This window comes from Strix uralensis, chromosome 1 (genome assembly GCF_047716275.1).
Source record: "Strix uralensis isolate ZFMK-TIS-50842 chromosome 1, bStrUra1, whole genome shotgun sequence".
Taxonomy (NCBI): domain Eukaryota; kingdom Metazoa; phylum Chordata; class Aves; order Strigiformes; family Strigidae; genus Strix; species Strix uralensis.
Genome location: NC_133972.1, coordinates 45,138,969 through 45,165,616, shown reverse-complemented (window position 1 = coordinate 45,165,616; position 26,648 = coordinate 45,138,969). Strand labels below are relative to the sequence as shown.

Genomic DNA, 26,648 nt, shown 5'->3' with positions numbered 1-26,648 from the left:
GGTCCTCTCTTGTAGTGCTGGGTTTACACCTGTCCCTCACAAGCTCATTCCTGGAAGTGACTTTTCCAGTGAGAAGTCAACTCGTGTAGGTAGACATGTACAGTGGATCCCCATTTAAAATTTACAAATGAAAAGTAAAGCTTAGGGTTTAGCTGTGTCAGTGAAGGAAAAATTGACCCCAGCTGAACACAATATTTAAAAATGGTTTCAAATTGCCAAGGATGAAATTGCCTCCTGTTTTCGAGGTCTACGCCGAACTGTACTGTGTAAATTGTACCTGAACACTGAAGGCAGTTGTTCACCACTCATCTAAGCCAACAGGGATGTGTATGCTAATTTCAACAGAATCTGAAATAGATTATTAAGGCTTATGGCAAGACTAATTTATGATCTCTTCCTACGGGACTCTAAAGTGCGCTTTACCTTGTGGCATACAGACTGTCCTGCAGCCTTTCCTCAACATTTGTGCAGGATTAGGGGCTCTGTCTGTAACCTCCAAAGTTACCTCAAAAGAACTGACATTTAGCTCAAGTGCCTTATTTAATTTTTTCGCTTCTCCTTTACCATCTGACAAGATCTGGATTTAAGACTATTCTAACCCACGATATTTTAAGTAACTTATGCATCACTAAGGAGAAAAATAATTATGGATGGAATTGCAGCAAGCAAATGAAGGAAAGGGGGAAGATTTACAGCAGCAGCAGAAGTCCCACATGAATGCAACTGCAGCATAAAGGATGCCATTCTGTCTCACCCCATTCACCTGTCATGTAGGGCAGTATTTTTACAACTCCCAGGCCAGGGCTGGTAATGAGACAATTGAGATGAGCAAGTGTCTCCACTAGCACTTGCAGCTGCCTCATCCTCTGACCATGTCTTCCTGCTTGGGCTGGGGTTGGAAACATCAGATGCAAGTGTATCAGCCCGGAAAACAAATGGGAACTGATAACTTTCCAGCTTCCTTCAAAGTTAAGGACTGTGATGAGTATTGTGAAGTTGTTAGCATCTGAAACATCCCATGCACATAGCCAAAGGCAAAGGAGTGGGAAATCTGTAGGGCAGTTTTCCAGAGATGCAAGAAGGAATTACATTATATTCATTACACATTTTATGCAAAAACTCCATAGGAGTCACAACCCTGTAAAATTTCCTTGGCAATAGCCTTGCTGCTTGCAGATTCTTTAGAATTAGCTTAATGTGGGAAATTAATCTATTTTATTTCTTTTGTGATTTGCAGAACTTTTGCAGTGACAGTACTGTAACTTCTAACTACAAATCAGCTTCTCCCTGACCTGATTTCTGCCTCAGTAATCACACAGAAACTCTAATGATGCTTTGAATGTGTGATAAAAGGTGCTTATTACTCACAAAACTGTACATTCATCATGTTTTCCTGATGACAGACTCACACATGAAATCATCACCTTGAACAATTAGGGACTCAGAGCAGCAACCAGATTCTAAAAATAGATGCTTCCTGTGCCAAGACATTAGTTTCTCATTTCTTACCTAGGATCCTTTACTGCAGTGATCATAACTCTATTACAGAGGCAAGCATTCATCTAGCACTCATCTCAGAATGGCTATTAAAGAAAACCATAATTTCCAAACAAATTTCACAGTTAATTCAGTGAAAGAATTGTGCCTTAATGATGAGTTTCTGGGCAGAGTAATAGGGTGATAATTTTTCCTATAAATAAATATTCTTTGTAAGATGCCTTCAGGGCTTGTGTGATGCAGCCTAAAGAACCAGTCTGTTTCTCTGAGGAAGTTGTGATGCTGGTATGCAATGACTATTTTACCTTAATTTGTTTTATGCACCTGCTAATGTGATGGTAATATTTTGGGCTACCCTTTGGAGATCATCAAGATTTGAATACTTTGGAGTGACTCTTTTCCTGTTAATCTGTTTGACTTGTCTTGCAATGTGCAAAATTTTTTAAGAAGTGATTAAGCTCATTAAAAGGGACTCCAAGCCAGTTATATTTTGTGAAAGTTGATAGCTCAAAATCTAGTGTTAAAGAAAAGTACTGAAAGCAAAAAGTGCTGGAAGTTTCCAACTGCAATGTACTGGTTCTTTCTTTCCTATTTGCTATGGGCTACCTGGCACTATTACTACTGTTGGATGGTCACTTCATACAGCTGGTATCAGGAGATGTGGAGGTGACATAGCCTGGTGGGCAGGTCCACGTTCACCCCTGCTGCAGCACACAGGAAGAAATGCTATTTCCAGGTCTGCATCAGACTCCCTCTACACCATCACTTTCAGATGCTGATGTGGTCTGATTATGATGTGTCCTTACACCTGGTCTTGCCCTCTCCCACAATGGCTTGGATTTCCACACTCCCACCCTTCTCCCCACTTTGTTCACAAGCAGAATGTGAAATGACGTGTTCACAATGGCTGTTGCTGAGCTAGGCAGATGTCTCTCCAGATTTTAATGCAACGAGTTCAGAGTCCTCTACATATCTTCCATTTAACTGTTCATTGTTGGAATCATGATGGTACAGGTAAACAGGGACCTCTGTGATTGATGTTGCAGTGTAGGAGGTAGATCGCGTGGAACAGTGCTCTCGGCGCCTTTGGCCCCACTGGGTTTTGTACTGTGTCCACTGCCTCTTCAAAGCTCCTTGTACCTGTTAAACAAAAACATAGTTAGGGTGAGGCATAATCCAAACCCCTGTAATTGTAGACATTTTAAAATATGCTGCAGGAAATAGAAGAAGAGAAGGGAAGGGAAGGGAAGGGAAGGGAAGGGAAGGGAAGGGAAGGGAAGGGAAGGGAAGGGAAGGGAAGGGAAGGGAAGGGAAGGGAAGGGAAGGGAAGGGAAGGGAAGGGAAGGGAAGGGAAGGGAAGGGAAGGGAAGGGAAGGGAAGGGAAGGGAAGGGAAGGGAAGGGAAGGGAAGGGAAGGGAAGGGAAGGGAAGGGAAGGGAAGGGAAGGGAAGGGAAGGAAAAAGCTCCATGTCTAACTCCATGAGGTTCAGTCTACCTCTCTCCTCCCCTCGACTCCCAGTTGCAGAAGCAGTTGCTCAGATCTCAGCCTTAACTCCCTCCTTGTCTACCCTATGGCAGCAATTTGAGTTTCTGCAGTTGTTGCTGCTTGTGGAGAGAGAGTATAGGTTAGCTGTTCCCATAAAAGGTAAATGTGGAACAGACAGCTGCGGGAATGCAGTAGGATGCTACAGTAAAGAGGGAAGAGGAAGGAGGGATGGAGATTAGAACTCATCTGATGCTGCAGCTGGATCTTTGCCCGTGGAATGACTAATGCATTGTGATCCCTCAAGAAACTTAACCTTGAGTAAAACTGGCCATGAATGGCAAAGTGTAAGTACGCTTCAGGAGATTGCCAGGGTTAATTTTGTAGAGAGAAAGAGTTGGATTAGTACAGCTAAACAGAGATATTGTTCTGGTAATTTAAGAACAGGTTCTGTGCTGGCAAAAATAGCATTGGTCATAGCCTTCTGCGTAGCAGAGAATTTCAACCTTTGGACATTCATCTTCTAGGAATAAAATATTTTATTTAACATTTACATTAAGAGTGATGTTATATATATGGCTCTAGGATATGACTTAAGCTATTGAGTCTTGTCAGGGAATAAGAAGCCCTTCTCTAGCTGCACGTTCAGCCATGCTGGCACTTGCTACCTCCTTCCCAAAGGAAGCATTGAGACATGGTGGGCAAACCACGGCTCTGTTCATTTAGACCAGCGATTCTAGCCAGCAAAATGTGAGAATAGGAGCAGTCTGCCATAATAATCTGCTGTAAATGACCACCCCTCCAGAGGAAGCCAGGTGCAGGTGAGGCACTGCGATGACAGGAGTGTCCCAGAGTTTCTATGCTCCTGTTGAGGTGGATGTTGTATGTCATTTTTGCTCAGGGACTAGTGTGAAATCACTCTCTAGACTCTGTGCAGAACAGTATCTTTGATTTGTGTAGATTAATCTGAATGACTTTAATATTTCCCAAGTCTCCACAATTCTAATCACTCTATTAATATGTATATAGTAAAATGTTATCTATTCACCACCCACAGCTGTGTGCAAGAAAGCTGTTTCATGTCACATAAGGACAAGGCTTCATAAGGAATTGCTATGAATCTGAGATGCTTACTGAGTGTACAGAGGGACTATGCAGCATGCCAAGAATGGATATTTCAATTGCTTTGGCTTTTTATTTTTAATCCAAATGCAAGCCAAGGTATGAGGATTGATGCTATAAATCCTTACTCATGCAAGTAGTTGCACTGACTTTGGTAGGAGTACTTTCTTGAGTAAACAAACGTTTGCTGGACTAGTCCTTTAAAACTAACTGAAAACACTATGCATGCCCAGTTTCCAATACTAGCTCTTTTTTGCTATTGTTTATCTCAAGACAAAGTAGTTAAGAGTTCTTTTCATTTAGGGAAATGTATTTCTATTCACCTCTTAACACATAAAGACAAAAAACCAAATGGCTGAGTGTAGGTTAATTAGATATCAATCATGGAAAAAGCATATGGTTACAATGGAACTCTAATTACTGGGGCTGCAAGCAAATCTTACTATGCCAATATTGAGATTTAAAATGAAATGGCTGCCTGTAGGGATGTTTCATATTACACCATCGCCAAAGTTTATTAGTGAGAAAGAATTACTGCATGAAAGAGTAATGCAGTTGTAGCACGATACAGAAATATTACACATGGGGTAAACCCTGTAAAGATTTCAGTCACTTTAAAATTGTCTTTTGATGTTACAGTATGAATATTGTAGCTTAGTCACCCTAGAAGCTATGGGGAGGGACTGGAAGAAGAAATCTTCAGGACTAAGTCAGTGACTTTCCCCAGTATCACACTGGGACAGTGGCTCCTATAACCTAAGGCTAGACACAATGAGAATAATGCAGAAATCTTGGGTGTGCACAGCAGTGCTGCCCACCCCCAGCCACCTCTCCACCACCACCACCACAGTCATTAGCACCTCTATCCATTGTGCATCTCTGGCCTTTACCTTGGCCCTTAAGTACTGAGTGTGTTTGCATTTCACAGGAGTTCATTTGTTCAGATTACTCTCAGCATCTTTATCAAAGGTGGCAAGAACATGCTCTTACAGTCTTCCTGTTCCTCTCCTAGCCCTCTTCCCCCGGTCCCTTCATAGAACCCAGAGCTTTGATAGCTCTTGCATGGGGAGAAGAGCTGCTGTGAAGCTGATGAGCTCCTCCTGAGCTCCCAAACTGCTCTCAGTTGAACTGGAGTCTGACAGGCCACCAGGGCAACCATAGGTCTGGAGGTTATCATCTGGAGATGATAACGCAGTTAACTGAAGAAGGACAAACAATGTCACCGAGATTTGTTGTCTTCTCAGAAAGGAGTGACACTTGTATGTATGGTCAGAGAGAGAACAGGCACATCCTTTCCAGTTCAGACCATGCTTAGTTCAGCCATGAGAAGTGCCATTAGTCAGGTTTAAAAGGCTCCACAGAGCAGTGAGAGCATGAGGTCAAAGCAGTTCTGTTTTTATTCTCCGCTGAACTGCTGGCCTGTACAAGAATCTGGCCACAAACGGATAACGGATAGTACAAGCTGCTGCACTTGTGTAAAACGTGTTAATCTAGATTTCTGCTATGATTCCAAGGATCTCAGATGATCATAATTCAGTGCCAACTAAAACTGTTAATGCATGTTTTTTAAATGTGTAAGCAGCATTACTGAAAATCACATGCACAGTCATAACATATTAACAACCAAGGAGTCTCCTGGGGACCAGGAGGGGCAGGGCAATGCCTGCCATGCTTTCTGCTGTGATAGCAGATGGAAGAAAGTAAAGTCTAAAGAAATGAAGAGCCTGAGTTTATTTACTCTGCTTTTCAGGTCTTTAAAGATTTTTCTATTCTATATTAGCCATTCATGCCTTTTTGGCACACAAGATATATGGCTGGGTTTTTTTCCAAACAGACTTTCCATTTTGTTGGCCAGTCTTGCAGTCTAGAAGCAAACTCAGGCCTGGAAATATGTTCTGGTGAGCAGAAATTGCAGAGACTTTGTATCATCTGTGCAACACTGTTGCTGTTGGACAGAGAAACTACAGTGCTGCTGGACACTGAGATTTTATAGGAAAATGCACAAGATCTGTCATTTTAAAAGTCCAAAACAAATCCATTGTTTATGTGTTCTTCCACATGAATGCAGGCATCGGTACAGCTTCTTATTACTATTTTTACATTTCTTTCTATAGATGGGCTCATGGCACTAAAGTGAGGTTAGTGAGGTAGTAGGCGATCAACACAATGTAAACCAGGTGGCACTGAGTTTAGCATTGTTTGTCCTGGCTAAACTTCATGTATTTCAGCCTTGAAGTTAAATATTCCAGTAGGAAAAAATAAATCCCAGAGTATCCAGGCTCCTGTGGTACTAATAATCTCCTTGCCTCATGCTGAATTTTCCCATGAGAAATAATTTTGAGCTCTATGGCAGCAGAGCAGAGTATACAGCAGCTTGGAAACAATCTCCTACCATGACTGAAGACCAGACTGTGGCTTTGGTCTATGTCCTACTGCACACAGCAAGACTTGGGGAAGTTATCTCAGCTTAGCTCTCTTGGGCAGCCAAACTCAGACAAGCGCTCCCTTTGGAAAGACCTAATACCATCTTGGCATTAGTCTGTTGCTGCTCCTCTATAGGTTTTGTGCCTTATATATCTACACCTTGTGTAACTGCAGGAATAAATGGGACTTGGAGGAAAGGGGTCATAATTCTTTCATGCTCTCTTCTGGCCCAGCCCAGCCCAGCTACTCTAGTACATAAATTTGCTTGATGTAATGTGCTGATGCAAGTAGCACCAAACTGTCTTGAGTCTGTATTAGAGAGATGTCATCTTTGACTCTCTGCCCATCTTAATGGGAAATTCTAAAAAAAAAAGCTTCCCTTATTGTCTAGTAAATAAATTTCTTATACAAAAATAATGAGAGGGTTTCTTGGCATCCCTGCCATCGACCATGTTAGACAGTCTGTAAGTCTGAAGCAGATACAATTTTGAAAATGGGTGTAACGGTGAAAAGTACTCAAGTACCAACAGAAATCACTCTCAACATGTCTGTGAAACCTGAACCCCCACGGCTGTTTTTTCTTACATCCTGACACTGATGAATGTTTCTGATCAGCCACTCCACCAAGCAGTCATTAATCCTACATGCAGTCTACCCAGAGGTAGTTAAGCCATCCACGTGATAACTTCTGGGAGCAATAGAGTACAAAACTGGAAGCCACATTTCAATATCAGATTCATTTTAATCTCATTTTGGGCATCATCCTTTCCAGATGTGTCCCCTCATTGATGGCTTGTTGACAATTCAAGTATCAAAAGTTGATATCCAGGTAAGAGCCTTTACAAGGAAGAGGTCTTTTTACTGTGGGCTGCCAGACGTGTCAAAAAGGCTTTCAGAGGCAACTAGGGGTTTGGTGACTATTGCTGTTATTCAGAATATGGATCTAGACTGTGCATCTTCAGACCATGTAAGGAATGACTGGCTGCTATTGCCACTTCCTAACAGCAGCTCAGTCAATGCAGAAGCCCACAAAGTGCAGCGTGTCTCTCATGTTGGATGTCTGAATATCATGTATGAATATGGTGTATTTTCCTAATCCAAATATATTTATTCTGAATTCTAAATTAAGTGTAACACAATATGTAATAAATAAAAAAGAGCTGTGTATTTATTTTATACTCATTTTCATTCCTGGAATGTGGCTTTTACCTTTCTGCACACTACAGGTTAGTTCATATGACAGGTAAACTCATTCATACCCTGCAATCTAATTTTGAATTAAATGATACATATGGTCTGCCATGATGTTGGCAAGCAGATGCTTCAGATATATTCATTATTGCATAACTTGAAAACTGTATTCCTGGAGCTGTAAAGGTGGTTATGCTTTTCTGACACTGTGGCATTGCCAAAAGTGCTTTGGAATTAAAGCTATCGGATGAAGTATATCTAAGAAACAAACAACCTTTAAGATACTTCATGTTTTCAGTGCATTTTCTTGCTGCCTTTCCTCATTTTCAGCATTGCTACAGTCTTTACTCTAGGCACAAATCCATATGCTCTCATTAGAGTTGGAGAATTACAGAGTAATTGACCTTTTACACTAAAGCTATAAAACATTAAGCAAATTTGTTTTGCAAAATCTAATCTGAAACAAATGGAAGGTGATGCGGGGGAGAAGGAAGAAGGAAGGAGGCAATGTTCAAGACCAGAATTTTGGGGTAACACATTGTTTGGAGGCAAGTGAGGACACACTGGAGCACTGCTTGTACATAGCTATGCAGTCATTCCTATGGGGAGAGGATGTTTCAAAAACTGCCTGGATGATCTCTTCTTTCTCCACGCCAGGCCCTCCCTACCAGGGAGAGTCAGAAGTCTTTCTGTGTTTCCAGGGAATGGAGATTGGACTGTGCCAGAAAGTGATGACAGTAAGGGAGAAGGAGAAAGGTGGTAGTATCCTGTAGATCATGGGGACAGAAATATGATAGGAAAAGAGAGTTGTATGTCTCTCCAACTTTGCTTAATTGGATCCATGAAACCGTGAACTTCTATAGCGTGATCTTTACAGCTATCATTTCATGTTAGTTTTCAGCATCATTAGCTGCTCATTTTTCGCAATTCTCTTTTATGTCTCCTGAGAAGCCATGCTACAGAACTACAGCAGGAGGCCTCTAATCTTTTCTGCTGTTGCGTATCTCTGTATATTTATGCAGGGAGCCAGCCAGAAGGAAATGTATAGTGATGTCGACAAGTGGTGGCCGAATTTAATACTCTGCTATCCTGAAAGTTAGCAAAGCAGCCAGTAGCACCTTATCAATAACATAACTTCCTTCAAATTTCTATCAAAACATCAGTGTGGTCACACCATTACATGGAATTTGTTACTTACTAATAATATAGAGGGATAAACAGGAGGATGAATATCTCTTTAGATTGACATACTGAGTGTTAGCATCACAAAGCTTGCTCTGGATCTAATACATCTGCTCTGGATTCAAAATTGACTTTTTAAAGGACTTCCTAGTTTTGCTAAGATATGTAGTGTTTTATTCCACTACAGTTGAATGCTCCTCATATATTGAAAAAGCATTTCTTTCTGCTAACCATCTTTGGAAAATGGCTTACTGTAGGAATTGAAATGGTTCTTGAGATGTTTTAACCTTCTATTTTTTGTAAAAAAAAATAGAGAAATGGACCTAAAACCAGCTGTAGGTATATAAAATATTTATCCAGCTGTAAGAGAATGGGAGACATCTTTGCCTCAAGGGTTTTTATTTCTCAATTACTATGTGAGAAACACTGACCTTAAAAAGGCCAGAGCTAATCCTCAAAGGAGTTAAAGTAATCACACTCCTCCAGGCTCCTCAGCTCTGACAGTGCTACCAGGGACGGCATCTGTCACGGCTATGGGGCTGAACGCAGCACACGGCTCTCCAGGACAGACTGCCAGAGATCCCCACTGCTTCTTCTGAGGCATTGTGGTCCTTCCCACTATTCTGGGCAGGAAGGGAAGTAGACCATTTTACTCCTTTGCTTAGACTTGTCTCAAAATTTCAGATGGTAGGGGGAGAGTCTCATGCCTGTACCTCACTTGGTGCCATCTGGTTTGCAATGGTAACACTCCTGATTCATCTGCTCAGAGATATTCAAATCATGCTCTGCACAGAGCTTTCAAAAATGCACACTGCTGCTTGTATATAGAGAACTAAAAAGTGACTTTGTGTGGTTTCAAAGTTTGCAGCATGGCATGCTTCATTTCTGCATTAATGAATAACACAGTGACTCTTTTTCAAGTTCTATTCATTTGCTGTATTTCACATGCTTACCTCACCATTGAAGAAGCAGAATATAGTTGCCACAAGTAAGCCCTGAGAGAAAGGAAAAGAAAAGAGTTTAGAGATCAGAATATATAAATTTTTTTGTATTGTTTGGAAATTTGGACTCGATGGATAAAAGATAAAAACATTAGTCCACTTCCTCTGCATCATAGACACTTCACCTAACCTTCCCCTCTCTCACAGTTACATTATTACACCGATTTTTACCTTTTCAACATGTTTTATCATCATCTTCTATATTGCAACCATTTATAGATTATCTGGTTTGGCTATGAAGTTATTTTTGTACAAGAGGCCTAGAGAAGGAAAATTAAATGGTATGTAAAGTATTTTTCTTACAGTGGAGTACCACTCTGCCACTGACTTCACTGAAGAGATGGGAGAGGAATTGTGTGCTACATGCTGCTACTCATTTGTCAGAGTGCAATTACCCAGTTAAAAGTGTCGGCCAGGAAGAATCCAGCTGCCCTGGGAAGGCTTTAAATTGAAGTGTATATCAGGATAAGTGAATTTGTATACGGGGCATCATGATGGATGGAGAGGATATGAAAAGAGGTATAAGTGGTCAGAAAAAGGAAAAAAAACCCCACAACAAATTAGAAGGTAGGGGGACAGAAAAAAAAAAAAAGAAGAGAGTGCAGATCATAGCTTGGTCCCAAATGGCTTAAAATTAATTTAATTATTGCCGATAATATTTCACTACTGCTACAAAATTAAATAGGGCCAAGGCAGGAACATGAAGTTGAGAAAGTGTGAAATTAATGAGAGAAGATTCTCACACACAGAGCCTGCCATTCAGAATCATGTAGTTACACTGGTCCATGTCCTAACTGCACTCGCTCTTACTAAAATAGCATTACATAGCATCACGAAGCCAAATGACTTCATTTTGAATTATTTAAACCAGTTATTATAAACTAAACGTATGAAGTTTGTGAAATTGAGGGGAAAACTGCAATACAATAGCTTGTGTTCCCAAGGGCTGCTTTGAAGAGCTTTACAGCTGTATACTTTTTATAAACTCTCACTTAACTGATTACCAGTTAAACTGTAGCTAACGCTTTGTAAAATATCTTGGGCTCTTACGTGTATATTTTGGACCACAAACATAGGGTAAGCAATAACTGTTTTAACAAAATGCTTGTATATTAGAAATACACACGTTGGTTTGAAGAGGGGCTGACCACCTGAATTTTGGCAATTCTTTCACTCCAATAAATTTTCTCTAATGTGGAATTTGTAATTTGACACAACTTCAAATATGAACATAGAAAAGCATGTGCGAGGAGGAGGAAGGGTAGATATAATGAGAAAAAGAAAGTTTATTTTCATGTTTTGGAAAAACAGTGAGTATTCTTAAAAAACTCAAATCCCAGTATACAACACACAATGCACAATAGTTTGTCCATAAGCCCTTGTTTGAGAAACACCACAAAGTCAAGCAAAACCTTATGCCTCTAAAGCAGAATTTTGTCAGACCACAGATTCCTAAATCGAAAATTTATGCAAGGGGAACAAATGCATCACTTCCTGGTAGCCTATATTGATTTTATCCCACGCTGTGTGCACATTAATTTGCACAGTCTTGCAAAACCTCTGCTGTTGAACTGCATGGTACATGGCTGCAGCAGAGGTTTCACTATTTTACTAAAGTGTGTTTTTATTAAGAGCAGTCAGCCACGATATCAAATGAGATGGAGCTTGATCTCCTCTGGCAGTAGGGAAGCTTGATGGACAGTCCATATGAGGCATGGAAGATACAAAAGAAAGCAGGAGGAGAGAAAGAAGAAGAGAAATTTTTCTAAGTCTGTTCTTCAGCGAGAGTCTTTAGGGGGAATTTTGAAACTGCAGTTCACCTAAAGGCAGAAATTGAACCTGAACTCTGAAGTGAAGCCATTTTCCATTTCAGTTCCTGTATGCTATTTGAATTCCTCTGTTACATGCTGCGATTGCTCTACTTTTCTTCTGTTGAAGAGTGTAGTTCCCTTAACTAGTGTCTTTTTCAGACAACTCTGACAGAAAAGTTACAGAGGAAGGTGTGGTGATGCTTTGTATCCCTTTCAGTTGCTCTCTGGTCTGGACTGAGCTGACAGCAGATCTGGCTTATTATTTTGAGTCCATGCATTTTGTACTTCTGGCTGAAGAAATTATTTTCCCTAGTTTGTCCCATATATGTCTCATTGCTCTTCTTCCACCAGCAATGACCCTCTAGGCTCTGCCATCTATATTTCTATTTCTACTTCTATTTCTATTTCTATTTCTATTTCTATTTCTATTTCTATTTCTATTTCTATTTCTATTTCTATTTCTATTTCTATTTCTTCCATTTTATACATAAAGTTTTGTCCACAGTTCAGAGTACTATTGTTATCTGCAGCTGTAAAGCTAAAGAGATATCAGTAGCAGACACCAGCTTTGTCTCGTCAGAGCCAGGAGGGATTGGGATGATGATACTCTACAGAGGATCTATTAAAACATGTGACAGACTGGATGTAGGTTAATTACTTCATGTAAGGACCACAGGTTATTTCTCTTATCTCTTTGACATACATCTCACATATTCTCTCTAATTGCTGCTGGTTTTTGATCAGGGTTCAATTCTTGTTGAGGATGAGATCTCTAGGTCAATTATCTCTCTGCCACTGTGTGGAGTTGTTAAACTGACCTGTGATATATAGTCTGCGGCCAGCAGGATAACGTTGGCTGTGGTATTGAAGGCAGAGATGAAGAATACATTTATTCTGAGATTAAGGCCTTTAATGACTTCTTCTTCAATTCTTTACTTCTGGAACCGTGTGAAGACCAGATGAATGTGGTTTTCGGACGAATCGTGCCTTAGGGATTGTCCACAGTCAGCAGCTCACAGAGCTTCATGTACCTTACTGATGCCATAGTGAGTGCCTATACTGGTCCAGGGATATTCTTTGCTAGACAGGTATTTAATTTGCTCAGTTAAAATAAAACAGACAAAAAATACTTGTGCAGATACTGCAAATTTACATGGGTTTCTGATACCTCAGGTGTTTTTCTTCTAGCTTATGTCTCCATAAAATCAAGAAAGCATATATAGATATGCTTATTCCTGTTATTCCTGAGCATGCCCATGGACTTAGTTTCTGCCCTAATTACACACTGTGTTGCCATTTAGGCTTTAGTGGGATGATGTATTCATTATTGATGGTAGAAGATCATGGCACATATAATTGTAGAGATGGCCATAATACAAAAAAATCAGTTTGTGATTCTCTGTGTGGGCTTTGGTCCATGTCCATTCACTTCTGGATCTGAATGGACAGCAAAGAAAAAAAAAAAAGCATGGCCAAGGTTCTTCATAGAACTACTTCCCCTTCCCATCTCTCTCATTTCAGCAAAGTTAAAAAACTTTGAGAAAAACAATATTGTCTTCCTCATCATCTTAATTCACAGCACATTCATACAGCACCTCTGAGGTAAATGACTGTGTTATGAAGTGTTCATTTATGTTAGGTTAAAAAAAAAAAAGTAAGCAAAGCAAAGAATGTGTCTGTGCAGCTTCTGTTGTTACTGAGGTGGGGAGATTGTCACAAGAGAGCTGAAGATGGCAGCCCACCTGCTGCAAAATAATGGGGACATCCCATCAGCCAAAGATCACACTTTGTTGCTTCTCTCGCTTGCTGCTGGAGGTTTCATTACTGTCATTTTGTACATGAATTTTTCATACAAAAATGGCACTTTATAATATCCAGCTTTCAGAAAAACATTTTCCCTAACTTTTATTGGCTCAAAATATTAGGAAGTTTTGAAATTACTAATAATGCAAAGAAAAAATAAAGGGAAATTAAAAAAAGCCTTTATGTTGTCAAAAGCAGGCCTATGACCTTAACTTTGCACAGAGGGGAAAATGTTTCTGTCTGGTTTGGCATCGCAGAGGATATTTATTTCCCGAGAAAGAGATGAATGAATACCTTCTAAAATGCACTGAAATATCTCACTATTTTTAAAAGGCTACTTTTAAACGGGTTAATTTTATTCTGTGTAAAACTGCATAGAGAGTTAAATTTAAAACTTGGAGGCAGGATGGATATATATGTGGCCCAAAACCCATGCCTAAAAGATACAAAATACCCTCTACACAAATGAGGCACCTATAAGCTGGATCCTCCTGCCTGGCAGGGCAGACGCCACAGTCCTGAGGGTGCTGATTGGAAGCTGCTGTGTGACACAGAAGTAATCTTATTTGCGGAGAAAGAAAACTTTGATTATTTTCCATTTAATAGACAAAGACTTTTTATTTCCCAATAAAAACCAAGGTCCTTATGCTGAATAGCATTTTAATTTCTCATTAGAGGCAGACTTGCACTTTAGGGCTACAGTCAGCAAGGTATTGAGAAGAAGAGTAATTTCAAGTGCTTGTGCATTGCTATTGATTCAGGGGCTATTTCTTCACCGCACCAAGCAGGCCTCCATGGCCAAGTCTTCTCTGGTCCAGTGACAATGCCGTGTTAGGTAATGTGATAGCCTCTACAAACCCAGCTACGAGATGCTGGAGACAGAATTCGGTGAGAGGGGACAGTTGGTGGAAGGAGCTTCCAAGCAGGACTGTGTCAATCTCTGGGCTTGTCTGAGAGCATTTGGTGGTGGTGGGGGGTCTATATGTGGAACTAGCTGATATATCATGGGGTTATTGCATTTTTCTACTCTTCCTTTTTTTCTTGTGAGGCCTCTGCTGTGGACCAACATCAGAGATCGGAAGCTAGGATAATGGTCTCTGGTAGCAGACCCTCTGACAGGAGCTCAGCACCCCAATCTCTTTGCAGTCTGGGACCCCTCAAAAGTGTTTAGTGGTTCCTGGGGTGGGAGAAGTGGCAGCAGCAGCTCCACGGCCAGCAGAGGTGCAGATGGCCCTGCCAGAGTGTGAGGCACAAGACACATCTCTCCTTTCCTCTCTTGGCATGGAGACCTGACTGCAGTTACGTGCAGGAAACAGGGCTGTTGCCACTCCACTCCTTTGCAGGTGTACCATTTCATCTTTGCTGGGCAGCATGAAGGGTCTTTTTAGGCTTTTAAGTGACAAACATGTTTTCATGCCAGAGGTGTGCAAGGAGCCAGTGCATCCTCTACTGTAATGTTTTACACCCTGAGGAAGTCTGCATCTAATGGGCTTTTGAAAGTCAGGTCCTCTAGGGAAAATCTGCAACTCACTGACTCTTCTGGAGTGCAAACATTTGCTTTGTGGTGTCTACTTTAGGTGCTCTGTTTAATAAGCTAACTGTGTGTTCAGTAAGGCGTGTATATCATCCCACTCCACGCATAAATTATTCCACTTAAAGGTTGAAATATCTTTCTTTTGCCTGGTGAAATCTTCATTTCAGCACAGTCTGGAGACTGAAGAGCTGATATTGGTGATGGTGAGGGGAGATACTAATCTCTACTTTTACAGGATCCATGGGAGGTTGGCTGGCCAGGCTGGAAAAGTACAGGCATTCATACTTGCAGAAAAAAAGCCAGTCTCCAATTTTTTTATCATTTACACATCTGCTCTACAGATCTGTTAAGAAGAATCTGGTCTATGTGGTGAAACAGACAGAAGCTGATACAGGGGAGGTAGACATACAGTGTTTGTGAACTCGTATAGTCATATTTGAAAAAACCCTTCTGCTTAAAATGGTGAGCACTGACAATAGCATTGCAAGAAGACGAGGATAGTTCAAACCAGACTGGCTTCTGTTATTCAGAAGTGACTTCAGCAGAGGAAACCTAGCACGTAAAATCTCAATGTGTTGCTTTTCAACTGGGAAAACCATTCTCTGAAAGAAATACCATTACACAGCTTCTTGTGGGAACAAATTCTTTCTCATTCATCATCTTCAGTCCTCTGATATTTACAATAGACTGCAGTGCTTGTCTGCACCATTTCTGTGTACATGGATGATGTAACTAATATATCAAACCACCGTGCTCACTTAAAGCAGTGATGTGCTGTTGAAAAACCATTTCACTTTTTTAGAAAAGACATAAAAAATTAATCATTTAACCAGTGCAGAAATGGAGAATATATGTTATATTTTCCACCAAAAAAAGTCATAATTGCACCCACGATACCTGCTTGTATATGACTGACATGCCACGGGATGCAAAAACTAATAGACTGCTGCTACTTTATGGAGAGGCAGGCTGTGCTGAAGTTTATGAGAGCGCAATAGCTAGTGGGGAAATATAGCTGTTACACAAGCTAATAAAATATCTGCTAATTACATAATCAGTCCTAGAAGAAAATGAGCATCAGAGGAGTGATTACATAGCTGGCCATCTTAAATATGCATACAAGAAATGTTTGGGAAAGGATTAAGAAAGTTTATTTTAGAATACAATTAAAAATCTGCTCAAAGTAGAAAAGGGAGCATCACAGTCAGCTGCAATTCACAGGCCAACTGCACAGCCCTCCCAAAAAGCCAAATTTTACGTGCTGGCAGAAAGCACCCTGAGTTTATATTGCAGAGATGTCAAGAGATCTTCTGAGAGGTCTGCACTGCTGCCCTGGCTTGGGGACAGTCCTGGGTGGGCTGTCACCCCTCAGCATGCCTGGTGGCCTCTCTGAGCACAGTGGCAGTGGGACACGGGCAGCCCCCACCGTGTGCCCATGTTGGTGTCCCCAGTACCATCCCCACTGCTGAAATGTAACAAAATGTATTGTCAAGGGGGCAACTGGGGTCAACAAGCCACGGAGAGACATCCATTCCTGATGACTGGGACAAGGGCAGAGGGAACCCATTGAAGATGAAACTTTGCCTCCCCGGATCCCTCCCTCACCTAATCCCATCCATTCATACAACAGTTTCACGATACTTTGGTTTTGTTTCTGGTTCCATTGTAACCCTGATTTGGTGACTATTGCATAATGATCATAATAAGGATTGTTAAGTAAGGTAATTGCATTCTTTTTGTAATTCTTCAACAACCTCACAAAATTTGAAAGATGTTTCAAGAGTAAAATGATTATTGTAACACTCTATCTTATCCTAACTTGCGAAAACTGTAAGCAACTTGTCACCAGAAAATTTAGTTGGAGATACTCCTTTGTAGCCCTTGAGACTGAAGAAGTGACAATACAGGTAACAACAGAAGAAACAGACTTTCATTCCCTTTAAGAATAACTGTAATGTAAAATGGCATACACTGCAAAAATAGACCTATAACTTCAGTTATTCTATGCATGCAGTAGCATGCACACCCACAGTTTTGAAGGGATAAGGGTGAAAAGCAGAATATACAGACTAAGGTGACAGGAAGTATAGATTTTGGTAGCCTAAATTACCACTTCGTTTAAGGAAAAAGCACCACTGATTATTTTTTTTTTTTAAAGCTGTTTTCTTACTACAACATTAAAATAATTTCTGCATTTAGCTTCTGTATGAAAGGAAACATGAAGTGGGCCACCATACTCACCCATGTTGACCACTATTCACAAATGCATTAGAAATCTGTCTTTCCTAGTCAATATAGGACTGAATATGTTATAGTCAGTAAACCAGAGAGATAACCAAACATTTAAAGTCATTTAGGCTTATTTTGTTTTATTTTTAGTAGAAAGCAAACCAGACTTACTGAATGATGCTGTATTTTCAAAGCATTTACGAAATCAAAATGTCAGTCATATTTTAATTTAAACTCCCTAATAATGCAATTTTAACTCCTAAATGAAGCTTCACTGTCTCAGTCTTTTATTCTGTGGTTAGCATTCCCTCTGTACAACAGTTTGCGTACACAGCTAATTTTAATATTAACCTTACAGCACCAGTTTCAGTCAATTTGAGCACTTCAACAGAAATCATGTTGGAATATAAAAGCCCTCTGTGATCTGTTTTCTCTCCTCAGTTTAGAAATATTGCCATCTGATAATTTTTGCTATATTTTTCATTGTTTCCCCTGTCTTGTGGTTATTTTTTTATGCAGCCGTGCTACTCGTGCAAAGGCAGATAATCCAGTAATGTGAAAGTGGTTGGAAAAGAACTGCAAAACCACAGTCATGCTCAGTTTTGGGGCTGAACAACTGGCAACAGCATCTTTGGCTAAATTCAATTAACAGCAAGCTCCTCACCTAAGATGAAGTTGCTACTATATAACATACCTGGTAATGCATTAATATATGCATGATGTAATCATATATTTCTCCAGCAAGTCGGTTTTCTGGTCTCCAGGGAATAATAACAAACTGAATTCCTAGTAAGGGCACCAGGATTAAAGTGGCTCTGACAGCTTTCATATACATGTTGGACTCAGCACGGTGGGTATCTCTTAGCTTTGTCACCAAAACTCGGACAATGTTAAGCAGAAAGAAAAAATTGACCTGCAAAAGCAAAGCCATTCAAAGTGAAAGCATTCAAATTAAATAGACATTAAAAATAAAAATACAGAGCACATAAACGGCAGTAAAATGTAACTTCCTAGCTTTATTGTAGCTCATAATGGGCAGCTCTGTGGGAATCAGGCATTGGAAAGTACCTTGAATGTCTTCAGAAAAGAGATGTTAAGCTCCTCTACACATTTCCCTTAGGAATCTTGCATGGTGTTTCAGGCAGGCAGGGATCAGTTCTAGGAAGCACTGGCTGTTTTGACACTGATGTGGGCAAATTTAGGATTTCCAGGGAAAAATAAGTCTCATTTTTATGTCTAAAGTTTAAATGGGATGGATGAATTGTCCCCTAGGACTCTCTTCTGAGTCTGAAGGTCACCTAGGTATCTTGCTTCAGTCTGCACTGGAGATGTCTGCAGCCAGGTGAGACAAACCCCAGCATGTCCCTGGGCACACATGGGCATATGGGCATATGGGACCTACAAGGGCACACAATTTCTCTGAGGAATGTGCCTAGAGCAGGGGGCCAAGGCTGCTCTTGAGAAAAGCCTAGGCTACCCCTTGCAATCACCAGACTGCATGGACCCTGTGGTACACTTCCCACAGGTAAAAGTTAACACTTGCTGGCTCAGGGCAGAAATGTCAGACACTTCAGAAAGTTTGGCCCCTGACCCTTATGGTCAGCGATGCCAAGTGGCTTAGCATCTCATGTCCTTAGCCATTTCCGGAAATTTGATTGCAGCTGTGGGTGCTCAGCATATGGAAACCTGCTCTTGAACCTGGCTTCACAGAGAGCTCCTTGTGGGATGTGCAGAGAGCCTGCAGAGGAATAGGGAGGGCAGACCCAGGCTGATACTGAGCCCAGTGGGTACCCTGTGGACATCCTAGGTATCACAGACCTTCTCTCTCTCCAGTGTAGCCAGATCACTCTTTGCTCCTCTGTTACAGTAATATGAGGCACCAATGCTTCAGAACTTCAATAGACTTTTTTTTCAGATTTCTTTTAAAATAAGGATGTAAGTTGCAAACTTACATAGAATTTTTAATACCCCGAATTCCATGGATATATGAGAAATATCAGTTGAATCTTTCAGAACAATAAAACATGAGTCAGTAAGCTTTGGTAAAGCAGCTTGTCAGGCCACACCTGGAATACTGTGTTCAGTTTTGGTCCTCACTATACAAAAAAGCTGTGGACAGGCTGGAGAGGATCCAGAGAAGGGCCACAAAGATGATCACAGGACTGGGAAGCCTGCTATATGAGGAAAGGCTGAGAAAACTGAGTTTGTTCAGCCTTGAGAAGAGAAGGTGTAGGGGAGACCTTATCACCATGTTCCAGTATTTAAAGGGATACAAAGAAGATGGAGACACCCTTTTTACAAGAAGTAACATGGAAAAGACAAAGGGTAATGGGTACAAGTTACTCTTGGGGAGATTCTGATTGGACACAAGAGAAAAATTTTTCACAATGAGAACAATCAGCCACTGCAATAATCTCCCCAGGGAAGTGATGGATTCCCCAACATCGGACTGTTTTAAGATTTGGCTGGACAGGGTGCTGGGCCATCTTGTCTAGACTGTGCTTGCCAAGGAAGGTTGGATCAGATGATTCTTGAGGTCCCTTCCAACCTGGTATTCTATGATTCTATGGTTTCAGCATTTCTTAACTACTGCGAGACCTTTCAACTGTTTTACATTTGTGTTCTATTGGAAAAAATGGACAATAAATTACTTCTGAGGTCTCATTCAGTATTAAAAGTAAACCTTATCCTCCATTCTATGCTGACTTTACTCACTCTGCTTAACCTTCACTTTTAAATTTCTGGAAGTAACTGTGAAAAGTGGAAAAAAGACTTTATGAAGGTAAAAATCCTCAACTCTTCTGAGTCAGTCTTGTCACTATGGGATTTTTGTAGCAAATCATGCAGGACATTCTGTAGACATTGACATCTTCACAAGAAAAATAAGACTGGAAATGGCATAAGCACAAGCCAGAAATTATAATGCCTTATTTTAAAAACAGTTCAAGATTGCTCTTTTTCCATAAGAAACAGTCCCCTCTTTTTTCTTTGTGGCTGAGATGTATAGACTTGGAGCACAGTGATAAAAATAAAAGGTTGAATGGCCTCTCCTAGAACAGCAGAAGCAATCAAGATTGAACCAGTAAACCCACAACAGATGTGATTCTATGGGAAGAGCAGACTATCTATATGGCAGGGAGGAATGGGCTTCTTCGGATTGCTGATGTGCAAGACTGCTTCTCAAGAAAGGGTAGAAAGATTTACAGTTTTTTCAGTTATTAGATGGAAAGTTGTTTCTTTATTCAAAGGTGTTCCCAGTATTCACTGCCCTACTGTTTGATCTCCGAGGTAATTACTGCAGGTACACCCATGCAGGTGTTTGCAAACAAGAGGCAGCTCAAAAGCTGGAAGTGCATTTTGGGTGACACACTGGGGACAAGGTAAACTTGGGGCTTGGGTGGAATAAAACCCTTTCTGCACCTTTCAGGAAGGTCAGGGTTACCAAACAGCACCACTGGCATATGAGATGCTCTATGTATACACATTGCACCTTGAATCTTGCCCTCCTACGCAGACAGCCCAGTCCAGTCCCTTCCCTGGACTAGTTTAGCTCCCTACCTTTGGACCATACCAGTTCAGTGACCAGTAAAACTTGTGCTGAGTGACCAGCCTGTGCTCAGCTCACCCAGCTAAGGCACAGCTGTATGCCTCACTGATGTCACAGAAATTAAGTATCTTTGTCACAAATAAGTTACGCTGGGAGAGAGTGACTGCCCTGATTTTCGAAGTTAGTGATTCTGTTTGCCTCAAAATCTGATTCTTTACTGGGAGGTCCCTTTATAGGACTTGTTTTTGAAAAGTATTGAGAACCTGTCCTTGTAACACTGAGAAAACCTCAAGCTATTTCTGAGTTTTGACCAAAATACTTAAAGTACAGAAAATTCTATTCCGTACAGGTAAGCAGCATTTCTAAAATAATTATTAATCTGATGATAGCAAATACTATTCTTACCAATAAAGCTGCCATTACAGGTCCATGAACAATATATAGCAAGTGTGTGTCAACACTCATCCAGCAACTGGAGGGGAAATATAACATTAAAATTCATTATTAACTTAAATAAAATGTGTTACACAGTTAAATAATGCTAAGTTCCTTCAGAAACAGATACGCTACTCACTTGTCATTGAAGTATCTGGCTCTTGCAACAGCATGAATAGATGCTGGCACTAAAGGGAACCCTGAAATTATCAAAGTTATAGATCAGTCTTGGTAGTCTTGGTATTTTTTTAGTTTGAATTTCATGTGTCACACACACCAGTAAGTCTCTTGTCCACAAAACACATGCATGTGAAATCACAGCTTTCAGGAAAGAACTGCAATCCCATCACACTCGGGACCCTACCATTACCTGGATAGTGAGATGCAAAAGAGAATAATGTTCAAGGCAGGCCAAAAGGAGAAGCAAAGTTCATGGGCCATGCTCTCCTGGGGTGTCACAAAGCTGCTGCCAGGCTCCTCTGCACTGCCGCGGCTTGTGCAGGGAAGGGTGTGAGCAGGCACTGTGGGAAGGATGCAGGGATCATTCGGTTCTCAGCAGAGTATTCCCTCAGGAAACCAGGGACACTTGTTAAAACTGTGTAAATCACTGTTCAGCAAGAGAGAGGCACATTAACTTGCATGCCAGATTATGGAGCAATGAACAACAGAGCAAGGAGTTGCTCTTTTGGAGCCTATGGCAAGAGAAAATGTTTGGAGCCAGGAGGTTTTTTTGGGGATGGGGATTTGTGATATCTTCTGCAGGTTCCCAGCATCTGTGCAGCCAAGACCATCCCATGCAGCTTTATCTCAGCAGGGAGTGGAGCTGTGGATACCATAAATCCACATCTCCTGACTTCTCTGTGAAGCCTCAGGGGAGGCCACTGCTCTAACAGGTAGCTGACGGGAGCAAATTTGCACAGGGCCAAAGGCTTGGGAACTGGAAGCCTCAAATTCTTACTTCTGGCTTGACATTAAGAGTGACAATCTGGTTCACTCCTGTCCATCTTCCTTCAGCTTGCTTGTATGTTGTGTCCTTCTCCAATAGGCTACAAACCTGAAACTGGGGAGTCTGCACTGTAATACTGACTCCAGTTTGTACAACCTTGCACATACAGATAGCTGGCTAGTGGGGAGATGATCTATAGCCTTGTCTGTCCTGTGCAGAGAGCTTTGTGAACACCTTTGGTGTTACTGCTGCCTGTTCCCTATAAACAAAGGACATTTATTCTGAGCTTTGGATAGTCTATAATTATAAATAAAAATGTGTGAAAATGTCCTGCTGATACCATGATTAGTCACAGAGGGAAGAACATGGCTCCTTGTTTCTTTGGAAGTTAGTGATTGCATAAACACTTTTAGAAGAGACAGAAAATCCTTAGCCAAATTCTGGGGAAGATTTACCTCAGAGCACAGGCCAGCCAATGCTGGAGTGAGAATAAGGTCAAAAAATTGTGTAAACAGGACACTCCGATGTCTTCAGGTATCTTTACGCAACAGCTGCTTACTCTACTGCCAAAAAAAGTTCTTACTGCAGTTTACCTTGGGAGAACAATGCAGCTGTGGGAGAACAAACTGTATGCCTTCTCCTTTGTATATTGTTAGAAAATGATTGCTTGGCCTCTGGCTGCAGAACACCTGTTTTTGGGTGATGATGCATGGTACAACAACAAAAAGCTCAGAAAGGAAAGAAAGAAGCTTCCAACCTCAGAGTAAGCTTATGGGATTGACAGCTTGAGAAAATCCTTTTGATTTGGAAATGGAACGAGTCTGGGCCAGTTTTGTTGACAGACAGATTGAAGTGCAATTTTTAAGGGGTCTTCCTGCAACAGCAAAAATTTTTCATCTGAAAGCTCTGGCCTGGAGTACCATGAGTAGAGTGCTCCACATGATGCCAAGGGACCTTTTTTCTTCTGCTAAATGCATTAGCCTAGAATATTTGGCTCAACAAACTCACAAGCAAATCTTAAGAATGAGACGGAAAGTTTTCATTAGCCAGTTACAGGGTAAGAAGCTCATGACTGTCTATGGCTCAAATTTCCAGCTGCAGGCTGGATGGACTCTTCTAGATACCATTCTCTTGTAAAGGTCTAAAAGGCAGTGAGTTAATGAGAAGTGAAGCACCAAGGTCTGTTGGGTCTTGGTGGCACAACATGTATCACTCCAAGTATCTCACCAACACATGGTGAGCAGCGAGTAATGTAGAAAAGGTCTTACACCAGCCATCCCAGGAGAAGGTCATGCCAGGTCCTTTATGGCACACACTGGCAATTATGCTTAATTGTATTTCCAGTTGAATTTGGAAGGCACTCTGCTTCAGCACTATGCAAATAAATGACTCCCTTTGCACTTTTATGTGGATGAAGCTGCCTGAAGCAGCCAGACAGAGTGGACTGAAGCTGGATGCACACATTTGATACTGTTTTCTTGCCCTGTATAAGGGTGATTTCCTGACCCAGTGAAACAATAACAAATGAGAAATGACACCCCCAAAGGCAGTTCCCAGAGAAGGGGTCACCACAAGGCATCAGCCTTGAAATACATGTCAGATTCCATTCAATCATCACAAACCTTTTGTAGAAGTGTTTTATATTTGCTCAGATTTTTATTTTTCTTATAAAGCTATTTTATAAATAAAAGAATCTAGATCTTTTTGCATAGGGATTAGTTATAACAATGAATAATGAGCAACTTCATCTTTTGTTCTACATTTACCTTGATCTTTTGAATTGTAATTCAGAGCACAGCCTGCTCTGGCTGCTCTGCATTGCCCTTTGGAGAAATGTATCTCTCTCCATAGTTTAACATAGCTGGATGTTTAAAGTTAGACTGTGAGACTACTGCTTCTGGAATCAGTGGAATTACACTGATTTATGCAAACAAGGGGTGGCCAGATAGTCCTAATTAGATCATTTTGCTATTAATGATTTCTACCTTAGTTAGGAGGTGCTAATGATTACTTTTTTTGTGGAAGTATTCATCTAGTTTCATTAGAAAGGCTGCAGACTTCATAGTCAAGAGTTGTGTCCATTTTTATTAACCTTTTCCTTCTCAAGATATCATCATCCTATTACCACAGCCAACACCCTATTTATTTTTTTGGGCAGTGCTGCAAATACCAATGAGTATCTTATCAGATAACTTCACTGAATTACCCACCACGATGCTAGTGCCATTCTCAGCAATATTAAAGCTAGTTCATAAGCTTCCACTGCAGGCTAGCAGGCTAGTTGCATTAAATTGCACTGCCTAAATTGAATGTCACCTGAACAAAAAAATGTTTATGACCATTTTCCTCTTGCATAATTGGATATGGAATGACACTATTTTGGGAAGGCTTATGCTTCAAGACATGAAAGTGGAAAAAGCTTTATCTGGAAGGAAACATTTAAAATGACTCTTCATATAGGGCTGCCATTTCAAAAGCAGAGCCTGATCAGACTTTGTATATTCAAATATTCTGAACTATGAAAACTTTGTGATAGTACAGTTGCTTGCTCCAAGAGGGCTCAGCTATTTGGGTTGACAAAGTCCAGAAACGTCTACTCAATTTAGGGTTCTTCAGGAAGGTTGTCTTCATTTAAGAGCTGACGATGTTCCACATACTTTTAATTCCAAAAGCACAAAAGGTCCCTCTCTTCTCAGAAAAGGTGACATTCTCATAAGAAAAAAGAGTGCATGATGGCATTCACATTAAAAAAAAAAAAAAGAAAGAAGAGTTCTTACACACCTGGAAACTCTTATCTGGCAGTATAATCCATATAAACTAGAAAATCATGCTAATTTGCTAGGTAACTAATGTGGTCATGGCTCCTTGGGCAATATGCATGTGACTACATACAGTTTGCATGCACAGTGTATAGGTCTGTAACCTCTCTCACAGAATATTGAGATTTGCTTATTGACACCCATATGTTTCTCTGAAATGCTTTAGAGATCAGTGTTGTTGAACAAAATCAGCCTTGACAGCTGAGCCATTATCTACTCCTGTGTAGGTAAAATTGAATCTTCCCCTTTAAAACAACATCTGCCAAAATACATCTGACACTGGATTCACTTCCAGAGAAATTCTAGTTCCCCTTTCTGCATGCTGTGTTTTTTCACTTTGGAAGACATAGATACTGATTTTTCCTCTTCTTTATTCCAGAAAAAAATACTTTTATAGGTACTGTCACAGATTAAAAATTTTGCATATAAAGTGACAAAAATAGACAATTTTTGTTCACAAAGGAGATATGTTTGAATAGAAATCTATTTCTCTCCCAAAGCTTTGCTTAATGAAACTTAAGCATTCATTTCAGTAAATCCCAAGATGCAGCAAATAATGGATGTTGACTCCTGCTGATTTTTTTAAGTCTCTAGGCCCATCCAAATTAATGCACTCAAATTTAGGAACTAAGAACTCAATCTTAAACTATGATCTAGTGGTATAAATACAACAATTCAGGTGTATAAGTGCCAGAAGAATTCAAACATCTGAAAGAATTGACCATCTTGCTATAAATCATAACATACATACCCCAGCCCAAGAGGTAATACCAGTGCAAACGCTGCTCTTCAGCAAACACTGCCACCACAATCAACGTGTGAAGATAAATGCCTTCGCAGAGCATCCAGAAGTAGTTGCAGCCCAACATGTACTGATGAAAGAATTGCAGCACTTTGCAGCTTACCTGTTAGATAAATGAGATAATGTCACACACTTGACCAGCATTTCGTATTTAAGCAGCCAAAGACAAATGTTACTGCTAGACTATAAGAAAGCGAAGTGGAACAAAAATCCCCAGATTTTGCTGGGTTTGTTCAGCACCTATCAGTGACAGGGATTTTAAACTTTTATAAATTAGATGAATGGAACAAACAGTCTTCACAAAATAGAAAAAATGTATGATGACAGTACTCCAGAAAGTACCACATAACAAAAAATCCCATTCAAAAGTTGGTAATCTGACGTTTTTTAGAACTGAAACAAGCAACTTGTTATAGATGTACAAGAAAGGCTGTGAAGAGGACAGTAACTTAGAGTTTGGGTGACTTCTTTTACTTTCAATCAAACTCAACTAAGGTTTGTTCAGCTCTTCCATCTAAGCCAGAGTCACTTACTCTTTAAATAGCACCCAGCTCTGAACTCCCTTCTTCAGGAAGGGCAAGTGCTTTGTCAGTGGAAATTTTTTTGGTAGGGTACCAGGGATACCAGCTTCGCCTCTTTGCGAGAAGACAGCTTTACTTTGGTTTGTCCAAATAACAAAGTGACATATGGAGCTAAACAGAGCCAGTGAAGTTAGGAAGTGTCTCTGGCCTGTGGTTCAGATGAGGTTGCAGGCATAGACCTTGACAAGAGACTGGCTTCAAGATGCTGGGAAGCAGTGGGCAGATGGTGGAGGGATGTGTGT

At 40.6% G+C, this 26,648-nt stretch overlaps 1 protein-coding gene across 2 annotated transcripts in view; it reads right to left on the bottom strand.

Annotated features, from left to right (window-relative positions):
* Positions 1-852: 852 nt before the first annotated feature.
* CALCR (calcitonin receptor) overlaps positions 853-26,648 on the bottom strand; it is a 170,188-nt gene continuing 144,392 nt past the window's right edge. For both annotated transcript variants that reach the window (XM_074892318.1, XM_074892326.1), the window contains exons 8-13: positions 25,775-25,928; positions 21,398-21,458; positions 21,229-21,295; positions 17,971-18,189; positions 9,852-9,893; positions 853-2,637 (exon numbers count right to left, since the gene is read on the bottom strand). In XM_074892318.1, the coding sequence (XP_074748419.1) occupies positions 2,416-2,637; positions 9,852-9,893; positions 17,971-18,189; positions 21,229-21,295; positions 21,398-21,458; positions 25,775-25,928 (765 nt within the window). In that variant the 3' untranslated portion in view covers positions 853-2,415. The remainder of the gene's footprint in view (positions 2,638-9,851; positions 9,894-17,970; positions 18,190-21,228; positions 21,296-21,397; positions 21,459-25,774; positions 25,929-26,648) is intronic.